Raw genomic sequence first — 12,644 nt, forward strand, 5'->3', positions numbered from 1 at the left:
CCAGTGCTGTTTGGGTTTTTTTTAAAAAAATTTTTATACTAACTATACTAAGAATCACTCAAAAGCAGCTAAGTATATGTTGCTAATCAAAATGCTATTTTAGACAAGAAGATTATGCACTTATCAAATAAAAAAAAAGATAATATGACTTGACAAAAACATGAACTGTGTGAATGAAAACTAAATAAAAAAAACAAAAAAACCAACCAAAACTCGAATACATAAAGTATTACATTTCAGCGCCACATATTGGATTCTGTGAAAATGACCTTTATAGAAATCCCTTATCTTTGCTGATAGCTGTGTGAGTTTGGATCATATCCATCTCCAGGTCACACATTTGACATGCTTTTCAGATATGGTCTGAACATTGCTTGCAGCGTTACGTGTCTGCTCCATTAAACTTTGACATTGTTCTTTTTTTACTGTGGCAGGGGGACCAAATGCAGGCAAACATGCTGTGAGACAAAGGCAGCATTTGTGTGGGACACCTCTGAATTTAATCTAACTTACAAATAAAGTTATATTGGATCATTATATCCAAGTAAATGTGCTTTCCCCCCTATCCTTCACACACTTAAGTCCCGGCCTATAGAAGTTTGTTTCAGGTAAGGAATAACAAACTTCTTGTTGTAGCTTATGGTCATACTACCCTAAGCATTCTCATCTGATCTGGGAAGCTAAGCAGGATTGGGCCCGGTTAGTACCTAGTTGGGAGACCACATGTAAAAATGAGGAACTCTATGTTTGAGGTGGCTGTGGCTCAGGAGGTTGAGTGGCTTGTCCATCAAATGGTTGGTGATTCAATCCCCGGATACTCGAGCCTGCATGTGAAATTTTCTTTGGGCAATATACTGAACCCAGAGCTGCCCCCAATGCAGTGGGGTGTATACAAATGTTAGAAAAAATGCTTGTGTGAATGTGATTCGGTGAATATGACTTGGAGTAAAAAAAAAAGGGTGAAAGAAGCTCTTTGAGTGGTCATAGAAATGCCAAATAAGGACCAATTCATTTACAAGAAAAAATAAATGTAGTTTGGAGAAGCAAAAACAAAAAAAAAAGCTAAGGCAACAGTATGGTTCCTGATTTCATCTCATCTTACTTGTCAGTTCTTTTTAAATCTTAATCCAAAAACATCCCTCAGAAGTCCCTCATAATGACACCCCCCCCCCCCCCCCCCCCCCCCCTAATCCCAATTTGCACACAAGAAGATCGCAAAAGTCTTGCCTCAGATAAAGGAAAGGGACCTAAAGGTCAGACGAGGTTATTGGGGAATAACCCTTTATCCAGTGTCAGGAAAGGGCCGTCTGGATTAGCGATGCAAATGTCCTATATCTGATCAGTGGCTTGGCCTTCACTCTGTCACAATCCACCTTTAATGTGGCTGTTCAAATATAGCAGGCAAGTAAACAAAAATGTACTGATCAGTAAAATAAATAAACAGAAAATTTTAGGGGAAAACCTGCAAAACACTCAAAATAAACATCGCCAAGCACCCTGCAGCACGTCATCGCACATTATTCTGAGAATGCATCTATCAAGAAAGAAACCCCCCACACATCATTCATTTGCAGAATTTTGCTTTAACTCTCCTATACATAAATAAATAAATAAATAAATAAATAAATAAATAATAATAATAAAAAAAACAATCACTAATCACTGGAGTATTTGACCCTGTATGAAACTACACACTCGCTCGGCGCTGTTAAATTTCCTTGAGTAATAGTTTCCATGACAGATACACTGATTCAATCACACCTTTGTTAAAGTGAACCAGTTTTCTGTTGTCCCATCAAACTGACAAACGGCTATCCTCCAGCTAATCCCCGACAAATCAGCTGCTTTTCGATAGCCTAAATAAACATTTTCTCTGCGCAGAAATTCAAGGGATCACTGTTACACTTTTCCTAAAGGATTAAACAGATCTGCCTTTGCTCTTAAAGGAAGGCAGGGAACCTACCGTTGCCCGGCCCTGAAGGCCCAGGGTGCCCTTTTGATCATTTCAGTCTCTCCTTGGTGCAATACTTCTGATTGGCCAAGAGAGTAAGAAGGGGGAAAATCTTTAATTAAGCAGATAATCTCTTGTTGGGACGAGAGCAGCTCCATTTCAGAGCCCCCGCCTTGAATCCTGGAAGCCCTGGTGAAGTTTCATGTGCTGGTAGCTCAGTGTCCTCTCCATCTTCACGCCGTCTGCAGCTTTGGACGAGTTGCCGTCTCTTCCCTCCCCTCACCTGTCAGGATGTTCATGCACTGGGAGGTTTTTTATTACATTTTCATTCTCCTGACTCACATGAGGTCCACCTGCTGCTGGTAAGTTGGTTTATTATGAAATATTAGCCATTTTCTTGGCTATGATGTCCGCTCCAAATAGCCTACTGAAAAGGATTAACTGAACACACGCGGGGAACTTTTATTCATTTATTTATTCGAAAAATAAAAGCCCAATTTATTTAATAGAATTATTTAATAATGAACCTTTTATAAAGGGCTTACTGGGTTTTAAGGTGGTTAATAAGCACTTAGTGTTGGCTAAATATAAGCCGTTTATGAGGTCGATTTGCGGGTTGCCAGGTTTTGAAAATTCCCTGAGATTGGTACTAATAATCTGGACCAAAATCCATTGTAATTTTAATCCTGTTAACATTTGTTTTTAGTAATTAACTGGGAACCTCCTGGGCATTTATAAAGAGATTTCTAACAAACTAAAATCCACCAACCAACGAGATTTTCTTTCTTGATTAAGTCAATAAAATAAACATTTCCACATCAGTTCCCACATTTAAAAAAATCTTTCAGTAGTGTGGTTCACTAAAGTTTGAATACCCACCGGTGTCATAGTTTAACATGTTACAAAGTGCACTAATGAGAGATGAATTAGCAGAGGAATTTGTGGAGGACACTGAGCTTCCCCGGGTGAATAAGCTGTCTCCTTTTCCAGGTCAGTGAATAATTTCTTGATGACTGGACCCAAGGTAAGCCAACTTTCTTTTGATCTTCTCTCCTCTCTGTTTTTCACAAAAGAGAAAGGGAAGAGAAAAAAAAATCACACTCCTTATGAGATCTTAACTCAAGTTTAGGGACAAATTCTGGTACCTGTCTGCGTTGAACAATGGCGCTACATCTGTGATATTCTTGGACTTTTGTGATTTTTTTTCTTTACCCCCCCAACCGTACACTTGACCTTATTCAAAGGCTCTGTGTAGCCGAGGGTTGAATGTGTTAAGAGGCAAGAGCAGGCACTGCTGTAGTGGGTGGTCATCATTAGTGATCCAGACCCCTGTGAAAGAGGTGGTACTCCATCTCCCTGAAGGCCACTTGAGACATATTAGTTATATTATCATTCACACAGTCCGAACAAGCAGCAGAGCGGCAGGCGAAACCCGCACAGACGGCGCTTTGAGACTTTACTGCAGCTGATGAGAGCTTCACATGCAAACTGAGCCGCTTCACAGTGTTTTTGTCACATAACTGACAGATATCATCTATTTAATCTGTCTGTTAAAGAGTAACCACTTTATACCTGCTTCTTCCACATTTTAAACTCCACATAGTAACATTAAATTTTGCACTGATAAGAAGTGACATGAAAGCGGTGGATTTAACACTAACAAATATGAAAGTCACACATCCTTGATCCAGTCCCTCATAATCTTTTAGTCCCGCAGATAGCAGCAATTGACTTTCCCTGTACTTGATCAAGCTCGTTCAACCATGTTTCCTAAAAATATAATATAATGCTTGTTAGGTAGGATGCATCCTGGTACTGAAATCACAGCAGATGCCATGTTGTGAAATCACACTGCTGTTGCTGTAAAATGTGCATTGTATTATAATGCAGGCATACCTGATCTACTCAAGCAGCGTGGCAGCAGGAGCTCAGAGTGGCATAGAGGAGTGCAAATACCAGTTTGCATGGGACCGCTGGAACTGCCCCGAGCGAGCACTGCAGCTATCCACACACAGCAGCCTGCGCAGTGGTAAGTCCTGACCCCCCCCACAGAACAACTCAACGCCATCCCAAATATTCCCACACGCCTACGAGGCCAGATTCCAGCTCATGGCAAAGATGGCAGATTTTCAAAGATAGTTAAAAAGTGTTATAAATCTATGTGCTTTTTGTCTTCTTTGTGTCATACAAATATTTGCTTAGTCCAAAGATTTGGGATTGTTACAGAGGCAAGTAAGACCCCGAATCAGAGCCTCTACATACAGAGATCCACAAACACAAAGAGACAGATTTGTTAGGTAATATGAAATAAAATTAGTTTAATTTAGAGAATATTTATAATAACTGTCAGTGAGGGTTTTACTCTCCTGGCATGAAGGCGGGATTTTTTTCAAAATAATTTTCATTAAAAACAACAACAACAACAACACAAAATACATAAAGTTAAACTCTCTCTGTAGTCAATTTAACTTAGTGGAAGGAAGCAACTGGAGTATAATTGTGTGAATTTATTAGACAAGATAGCTAACAAGTTTCTCTGATGATGACAGCAAATCGAGAGACAGCGTTTGTCCACGCCATCAGCTCGGCTGGCGTTATGTACACCCTAACCCGGAACTGCAGCCTTGGAGACTTTGATAACTGCGGCTGTGATGACAGCAGAAATGGACAACGAGGTAAGAGAGAAACACGAACGCGTACATGACATGCGAAAGGACAGTTTTTGCTTCCTAAAGCGATTCGAGTAATTTCATTCTTTTTGTTTTATAGGTGGTCACGGGTGGCTCTGGGGTGGCTGCAGTGACAATGTTGGCTTTGGTGAGGCCATCTCCAAACAGTTTGTTGATGCCTTGGAGACTGGGCAGGATGCACGGGCAGCCATGAATCTCCATAACAATGAGGCTGGGCGCAAGGTACAGTATGCCCTCTTAATTTACCCGATCAACTTGGAAATGAAAAACAAGCATCTTGCATGAGATGCAGTACAATCATGCAATATTAGGGCTTTAATTAACCACCCCTTATTTAAACTGGGTGGCATCCTGGCTTAAAATGTAGGAATCTTACACGGCCCTCCGACTGATTGCAGATTGTAAAGCACCTTTTGAATCATTTTTCCCTGCGCAGAATTACGCTGAGTGTGCCACCCAAGCATCCCTTTCACGTCGCTATAAGTGAGGTGCCACTCGTCTCCAATAATAACAGCGTGTTCGGTGTACCAGAAGGGCCTATTTACCAGTGCTGAATGCTCCTTATGACAAAACCTCAACTCAAGAATCTCAGGATCACTGGTGCACGCTTAATTAGAGATCCTGGGGAGCCAGACATTGCACGGCATTCTGTATTATTCTGCTTTTTTAAAATAAGTGTTTAGTTTTATTCTTGCAATAAGGATCCCACATTTATGTTGGTCTTTGTTTGGCCCCGAGGGAGTCTGAGGGGACCACAGGCGTGCAGCTGAAGTGGTCTTTGTTTATGGTGCCTTTGCTCCCCCCTGTTGGGCCCTGGGATCCCCATGGCACCTGGAGCATCATTGTAACAGAAAAAAATGGGGATAGAAAGAGAGAGAAAAAAACCTCCTTTTTCATTTCTCCACTCAATGGGACTCTCCATTGGGTCTTCTCACACTAGAAAACATGTTGATAATGAACATGCTAAATAAATACTTCTATTTATTCTATGAGGAACAATGCGACCCGATGTGAAACTTTGATTCAGCCTCACTTCAACAGAAAGTTCATCCCCTCTTCACGGAAAGAAAACACCGCTTTTCAATCGGCAGCTGTTTTGTGTTGGTTAAAGTCAGGAAACACAATGGATGACAAGGAACTCTGCGATGGACCTCGAAGCTATCATTTCTTCCTTTTCAGCGCATTCATGCCTTTATCTGAAAAACTTTGAGAATACAATCAGTTAATTTGAGCACACGTCAATCAAGAATTTGCAGGAAATGCGTGCACCAACACACAATTACATTTTTTATGTTTTGACAGTTTTTCCACAAAACTCAGAGCAAAACACAGTTTTCTTTAATGCAGTGAACGATTCCTATTTATTTTGATAACGTGAACTGTGTCTGTGTGCCCAGGCTGTGAAGGGAACCATGCAGAGGACATGCAAGTGCCATGGCGTGTCAGGAAGCTGCACAACTCAGACCTGCTGGCTGCAGCTGCCAGAGTTCAGAGAGGTGGGGAACTACTTGAAGGAGAAGTACCACAGGGCGCTGAAAGTAGACCTTCTGAGAGGAGCGGGGAACAGCGCGGCCAGCAAGGGGGCCATCGCCGAGACCTTTAGTTCCATCTCCCGTAAGGAGCTGGTCCACCTCGAGGACTCTCCCGATTACTGCCTGGAAAATCGCACTCTGGGTTTGCCTGGAACTGAGGGCCGCGAGTGCCTAAAGAAAGGCAAGAACTTGAGCAAATGGGAGAAGCGAAGCTGCAAGAGACTATGTGGGGAGTGCGGCCTGGCTGTGGAGGAGCGTAAGGCTGAGATGGTGTCGAGTTGTAATTGTAAATTTCACTGGTGCTGTGCGGTAAAGTGCGAGCAGTGCAGAAAAACAGTGACCAAGTACTTTTGTGTGAAAAAAGGAGGTCAGAGGGGAAGAAGCGAGAGCGCCGGTAGCCGCAGGAAGAACCTCAGACTGAGGAAGAAACACTGAGCATCTTAATGATTTCTTGCAGCTCCCCGGCAGATTCTTTGTCAGATAGTTTGTTTTGGATAAAATGATGATCTCAGACCGTCGTCAGTGTCCACAGTGTTTTAAAAGTAAACAGAACGGGATGTGTATAAAGCCACAAGATAGAGGAGATGAGAAGGGTTTTAACAAATTTATAGATGGTTAGGAATAAATGTATTTAAGATATATTTTTTTATATTTTTTACAACATCTTGAAAAGTCACTGGGCATTCGAAGAGTTTTTATCTGCTTTCAAAATTCTCCACAACTTCATGTATTTATTTTCATGCAGATACAGAATATTAAAAGTTGAATGGTAGATGTGGCTATTGTGGCATAAATAACTTTTATATATATATTTATATATATATGAACCTGTCAGTAATCTTTGTATATAAAACACCCATCAGTGTCAAGTTTTGAATTTTCTCTCCTGTCATTTGGCTCATTGTGACCTTTGCTCCCCCTCTTCATGTATTTAATTGTACATAAAATGAAGCACTTTGTACTGTACATTGTTAATTTATTGCAAAGCATTACCTAGTTTTGCTGTATTGTTAGTTTCCTTTGTGGTTTGTTTACTATTAAAATACCATAAAAGAATAATAAATCCGTCAACCCTGTCTATCATTCAGCCTGGAGAAAGTACTCATCCTTCTTTAACACACTCTTTGTGACAGTAATACCCTGCCGTTTGGAGTAAACACAGCATTACGCTTCGCATTCCTCCCACTGGGGTTCGGATACCAACGAGAATAGAAAATTTTCCAGCATACTCTTCCTTCCATCACGCCTTTCTCAATTTCGCCTCAACAAATACCTCCCATTCTCTCCCTCATCATGGTAATCCTCAAAGAGCCCCCTAACTCCTGAGCGCTTGGAAGTTTCTTCACTGTTTAATACTAGTTTAATTAACTTTGTCCAGACAGAGTAGGACCATGGGGGTGGAGGGCATGAGGCAAGTTGCCCTTAAAAATCATCCCGCCTCTAATTTTGTATGCTAATCTCCTTTTTCACGCCGCACCTCCTTAGGAGTGGGGGAAAGAAATGTTGGGAAAACTTTGGGCTAGCTGTGCAAGGCTTCCTGTGGCTGTTTTATTTCTGGGCCCACCTATTTGGATCCTTTCACTCCTCTAGGGCCTGCCTTTGCTCGATTTAACAATGAATGCAGAGCTAATCAGCTCTCTCGGAAATGCACCACTGTCGAGGAAGGTAATCCCTTCTTCTCCACTCTCAATGGGCTGTCGCCTTCTAAAGGACTTTGGGAAAAGGCTTTGCACAGATTCACACTGTTCGCTCAAAAGAAGTTAGTTCAAGTATTGTGCCCAAACAAGTGGGTTTTATAAACACATGCTTGCCAGGATACTCACCCCACCTGCGAGTAAGAAGTGCCAGGCTCAGGCAAACTAGCACATGGCAGCCGAAGCTGAAACCCTTCAGACAAGAAGAGACATGAAAGGGGAGATTAGAGTCCCTATTGAGACGGGGGCATTCATTTCTGCACCTTCCTCCTTTTACTCAATGAAGTGTCAAGGAAACACCTTGTTGACATCTTATTTACCAAATAATGATTATAATCAAAACTCCTCTCTCCTCTGATGACCCCCGTGGGCTGGTCAGATGGCTCCGACTGGCATGCAGCAAAACCCTCGCACCAACAAAAGCCCCGCGGCTCTGCGGTCCTGCAAATTTGTTGTGTTAGGGAGTACAACAGAGGCACAAAATGTTCATTCACTGCATTCAAAGGTAATGCAGAAATATAATTAGGACAAGCGTTTTGGATTAAAGCTAACAAAGCCACTTTAGACTCGGCGTGCACAATGCAGTGATTCTCATTTGTGCTTTCCTCTCCATGCTGCCATCCAGTAATTTGCCATCAGCAGTCGTTTGCTGCCCACTTACACCCGCGTGTGAAAATGCACCCCAGAGAGTGAGGAAAGCCTGCTGACACAACAATCGGTTAACGTGTGGGAAAGCTGAACATGAAAAACACATTTTAACCTCCTAGGACCCGGCGTCCACATATGTGGACATCATATTTTGGGTTGTCCAGGCCAAAATACAAAATTTTGCTGTACAAGGGCCTGATATTTGGAGTTAGAGTGAGAACATTAATGCTCACTCGAACTCCAGATCTTTGCTTTACTATATTTTTTTTTATTACTATTAAATACCTTCAATATATTTGGACTACAATAAAGAAAAAAGCTGACAGATAGACATAAAATTTGATGCAAACACCAGCATAAAAAAAAATCTTCTTTTGTCTCAATCAAACCATTTTCTTCAAGTACACTACCCCACACACTGATGAACTGAAGAGAGCTGACCTGAATTAAACAAATATTATCACGGATGTGTGAAACAGCGCAAAGTGTTCATTTCTGAGCCGGGCACACGGTTTCCCACCATGCAGAGGTGACACGACCTCTGACCGAGCGGTCTTAACTTCCGTCTCTTGGGCCGGCCCTGCCATTTTCAATCTGCGGTAACACATGAGCCCGAGGTGACAGGGAAGCAGGTTACACCACCACCACCACCACACGGGAACTGTGGGATGTGTTTTAAAGCAGCTGCTTACTTTCACAGTTTAAATAATTAATCTGAACTTCTGAACCAAAACAGCAAGAGGTATAAAGTATAAAAGATTTTTTTTCTTTTAATCTGTACAGTAGCCTCGGTATTAAAACCTAACTTTAAGACTTTGAGCTTTTGATGTGGAGTATTTTTGTTTGCAAACAATTAAAGTTGGGAAAATGACTTATAATGCCTCAGAGAATCCTCGGCTAATAGGATTTATGGCTTAGGCGCTTTAGACCTGCAACACCTAGAGGGGAGAGGGTCAGCATGAAAGCCAACACAGATGAGTACAGATGAGTTTTGCATCCACCATACGCTCTACTCTGCTTTACAAAACTCAATGAAAAGTGTAGCTGCATAAAGTGCATGCCAAAATCTGTTGCAACTTCTGGAAATGCTATAGATATGAACTGCTTCTATTTGTCAGTAGAGATCCACTGTAACACAGTGTGATTGCTTTGTCAGGTGTTTGGGGAAAAGACAGCAGTGGTAGATTTGCTTGTATTGGTCAGCAGGATGGAGAATCAAGTTTCTTGTGACTCACCAGGCTCTTTTATCTCCTGGCTGTGAGTAACTACGGGAAAAATAAAGCATCAGAGGGATCCGCTCAGCTCACTGATCTGCACAAGAAACAACACTAAGCATGGGAACCACCAGTCCCTGCTGTGGAAACATGCCCATAAATACTGAATCAGGAGAAAACATATAAAGGAAGTGCATTTGCATTATTGAACTAAAATTTTGTGTAGCATTAAAAGCAGTTGTTATTTACATGACAGAACAAGGCAGCATGAGCTAATCAGCCTGCTGAGCATGGCAGGGTGTGTGAGTACCTAAATATTAGATTTAAAAAAGACTATGCTGTCCCATGTTTCAGATCATCACTGATTAACCTTCATGAAATGTGTTACTGTGCAGTGCTTTGTTAAGACCAGTACTGTTATAAGCAGTTGGTCTTTTTCATTAAATAAGAGCCACACTATCAAAATACTCTGACTTCCTTTATCTGAAACAGAAAGTTTGACTTATTCAAGTAGGAAAGTCAGAGGTGGCTCATCTGGGTTACTGTGTGGTGTTATGGGGACTCGTAATGGACTTTAAATTAGTAATCGAAGTATGAGTCTTGAATTCAGAATATTACAGAAAAATTATTATCATTATAATCTGAAGAGTATCCCCACCACTATGGCTGAGAAATTAAAGCACTGAAGGGGAAATGCAATATTTCCCCCTGACATCTTATGGAGTAAAAGTACTTTAACATGGAACTACTCAACAAATGCATTTAAAAGAGTATTTTGGTGCAGTACATGCTTTTTGGTTTACAGTTTTAATCCTCATGTGGAGCTTTTTAACACATTTGTTTAATGTAAAATTCCCTTCATGGAGCTTCTAATTTCATTAGTTTTGTTACTTTTTCTTGCATATTTTATATAAAAGCTATGTTTAGTTGTTCCCTCATTCACACAGGGGTCACCACAGCAGATAGAGCCACATATTTGCTTTTGCAGGATCTGTGCCTCCTCCCACCGTTGAACCAGGGATCTTTGGCTTCACAAACAAATGTGCATACTACTACACAATGAAGCCGCTGCCATACATCTATTTTTTTTCTGGTCCTAATTTATTGTATTTCATGTATTTAATGTGTGTGATTGTTGTTGTTTTATATCATTTTATGATTATTGTGACATTAAATAACCTGCCAGTAAATGTCATTCTGTCCCTAAAGTAAGTGTTTGTGTTTCTCTACATTATTTTCAGGATGTCTCGTCATATTAAGACAGGTTTCACTCCCCTATAACCTGCATATATCTCTCACTTTTGTGACTTGTTTGAAAGTATTCTATTAGTACTGTGTTGTGTGTAAACTGGCTGTTTTACTACAAAATCAGGTGTTTCCAGGATTTTTCAAATGGGGTGGGGATGGGGGGTATTAGTGATTTGAATTATGATATAATGTTTGAAACACAAAATACGTAATGAACGTAATGAACTAATAAAATATAGTGTGGTTACTACACTAAATATGTTGGACAGGGTATTAAACAAATTACACATGAAAGGAGAATAGAAGACAGTGGACCAAACCACTGTGAGGTAGGTGAGGGGGGAGTCTGTCTTTTAAAACTTGCAAATATTATTATTTAACATTACATAGTTACACATTCACTGGACATTTTGTTAGGTACCCTTTTTAACTGCTTATTAATGCAAACGTCTACTCAGTCAATCACATGGCAACAACTCAGTGCATTTAGGCGCGTAGATATGGCCAAGCTAACCTGCTGAAGTCAATCTATGCATCAAAATGGGAAAGAAAAACAATTTGAGTGACTTTGAACATGGCGATATTTGGAAGGTAGAGCCAACATTTGGCATAAACAGCTTGAAAGCATGGATCCATGGCCTTATAAAAACAGTTCAAGCTGTTTTTGGTGGTGTAATGGTGTGAGGGACATATTTCGGTACACTTTGGGCTCCTTAGTACTACCTCTCATTTAAAGACCACACACCACACCACCTTTATGAGCAGTGTGTACCTATCGTATGATGGCTGCTATCAGCAGGATCATGTGCCATGCCTTAAATCTGAAATCACCTCAAACTGGTTTCTTGAGCACAACAATGAGTTCACTGTACTCAAATGGCCTCCATAGTCACTAGATCTCAATCCAATAGAGCATCTCTGGGATGCAGTGGAGTGGGAGATTTGCACCATGGATGTGCAGTCTACAGATCTGCAGCAACTCTGTGATGTTATTATGCCTATATTGGGCATGATAGTAACTGACTGAATGTATGGCATGAAAAATTAAGGGGGTTCTGAAGGCAAAAGAGGGTCCAATCCAGTACTAGTAGGGTGTATCTAATAAATTGGGTGGTGGAGATACATTTACACTGATTGAGGGATATGGTACTTTAACTATGGGGGTCAATGCCAACTTATCCCCGCCATTAGCCCTGCCCCGTATAGATATTTGATGTCCATTATATTAAACTATTCTAATTAAAAGTCCTGTTAGAATTACACTACTGTTTCCTGTAATGAAAACCATGCAATATTGCATTTATGCAATAACATTTTGCATAACAGAGGAATAAAGTGAAGCACTTAAATAAAATATTCATATTACATGTAGGCTGAGCTCTAATTATCACATATTTTTTCAGAAGTAACAGCATTATGTTAAAAAAAAGTCGTCCAGCTTGTATCTGCACATTAGATGATATAAGTGTGACTTTTAACCTATCACTGAGCTCGTTGCCTTTTTGCGATCGACTTTCTGCACAACTGTGAAAAAAGTAAATGCGACTGCTCCCCCTTGTGGTGAAAGGAAATAGATGCAATAGTAGCATTTAGTCAGTCACAACGCTAGGAGTCGCTGTCCGATATTCTGAGCATCACATTATCAGACCAGAGTATATATGAGTTGG

General features: G+C 40.8%; 1 protein-coding gene and 1 long non-coding RNA gene across 2 annotated transcripts; one reads left to right on the plus strand and one right to left on the minus strand.

The window, feature by feature from the left end:
- Positions 1-2,104: 2,104 nt before the first annotated feature.
- wnt8b (wingless-type MMTV integration site family, member 8b) lies at positions 2,105-7,924 on the plus strand. The gene is made up of 6 exons (XM_003451944.5): positions 2,105-2,313; positions 2,942-2,975; positions 3,842-3,980; positions 4,501-4,626; positions 4,721-4,863; positions 6,039-7,924. The coding sequence occupies exons 1-6, from the start codon at positions 2,243-2,245 to the stop codon at positions 6,606-6,608; spliced, it is 1,083 nt and encodes a 360-aa protein (XP_003451992.1). The 5' UTR covers positions 2,105-2,242; the 3' UTR covers positions 6,609-7,924.
- On the minus strand, positions 4,956-9,427 carry LOC109204799 (uncharacterized). Its single transcript, XR_002064308.2, has 3 exons — positions 8,188-9,427; positions 7,997-8,060; positions 4,956-5,845 (listed from the first exon to the last, which is right to left on the minus strand). It is a non-coding gene; the product is annotated as an uncharacterized LOC109204799 (long non-coding RNA).
- Between the last annotated feature and the right edge of the window lie 3,217 nt (positions 9,428-12,644).

The sequence above is a fragment of the Oreochromis niloticus genome, linkage group LG13, assembly GCF_001858045.2.
Source record: "Oreochromis niloticus isolate F11D_XX linkage group LG13, O_niloticus_UMD_NMBU, whole genome shotgun sequence".
In the NCBI taxonomy this organism is placed as follows: Eukaryota; Metazoa; Chordata; class Actinopteri; order Cichliformes; family Cichlidae; genus Oreochromis; species Oreochromis niloticus.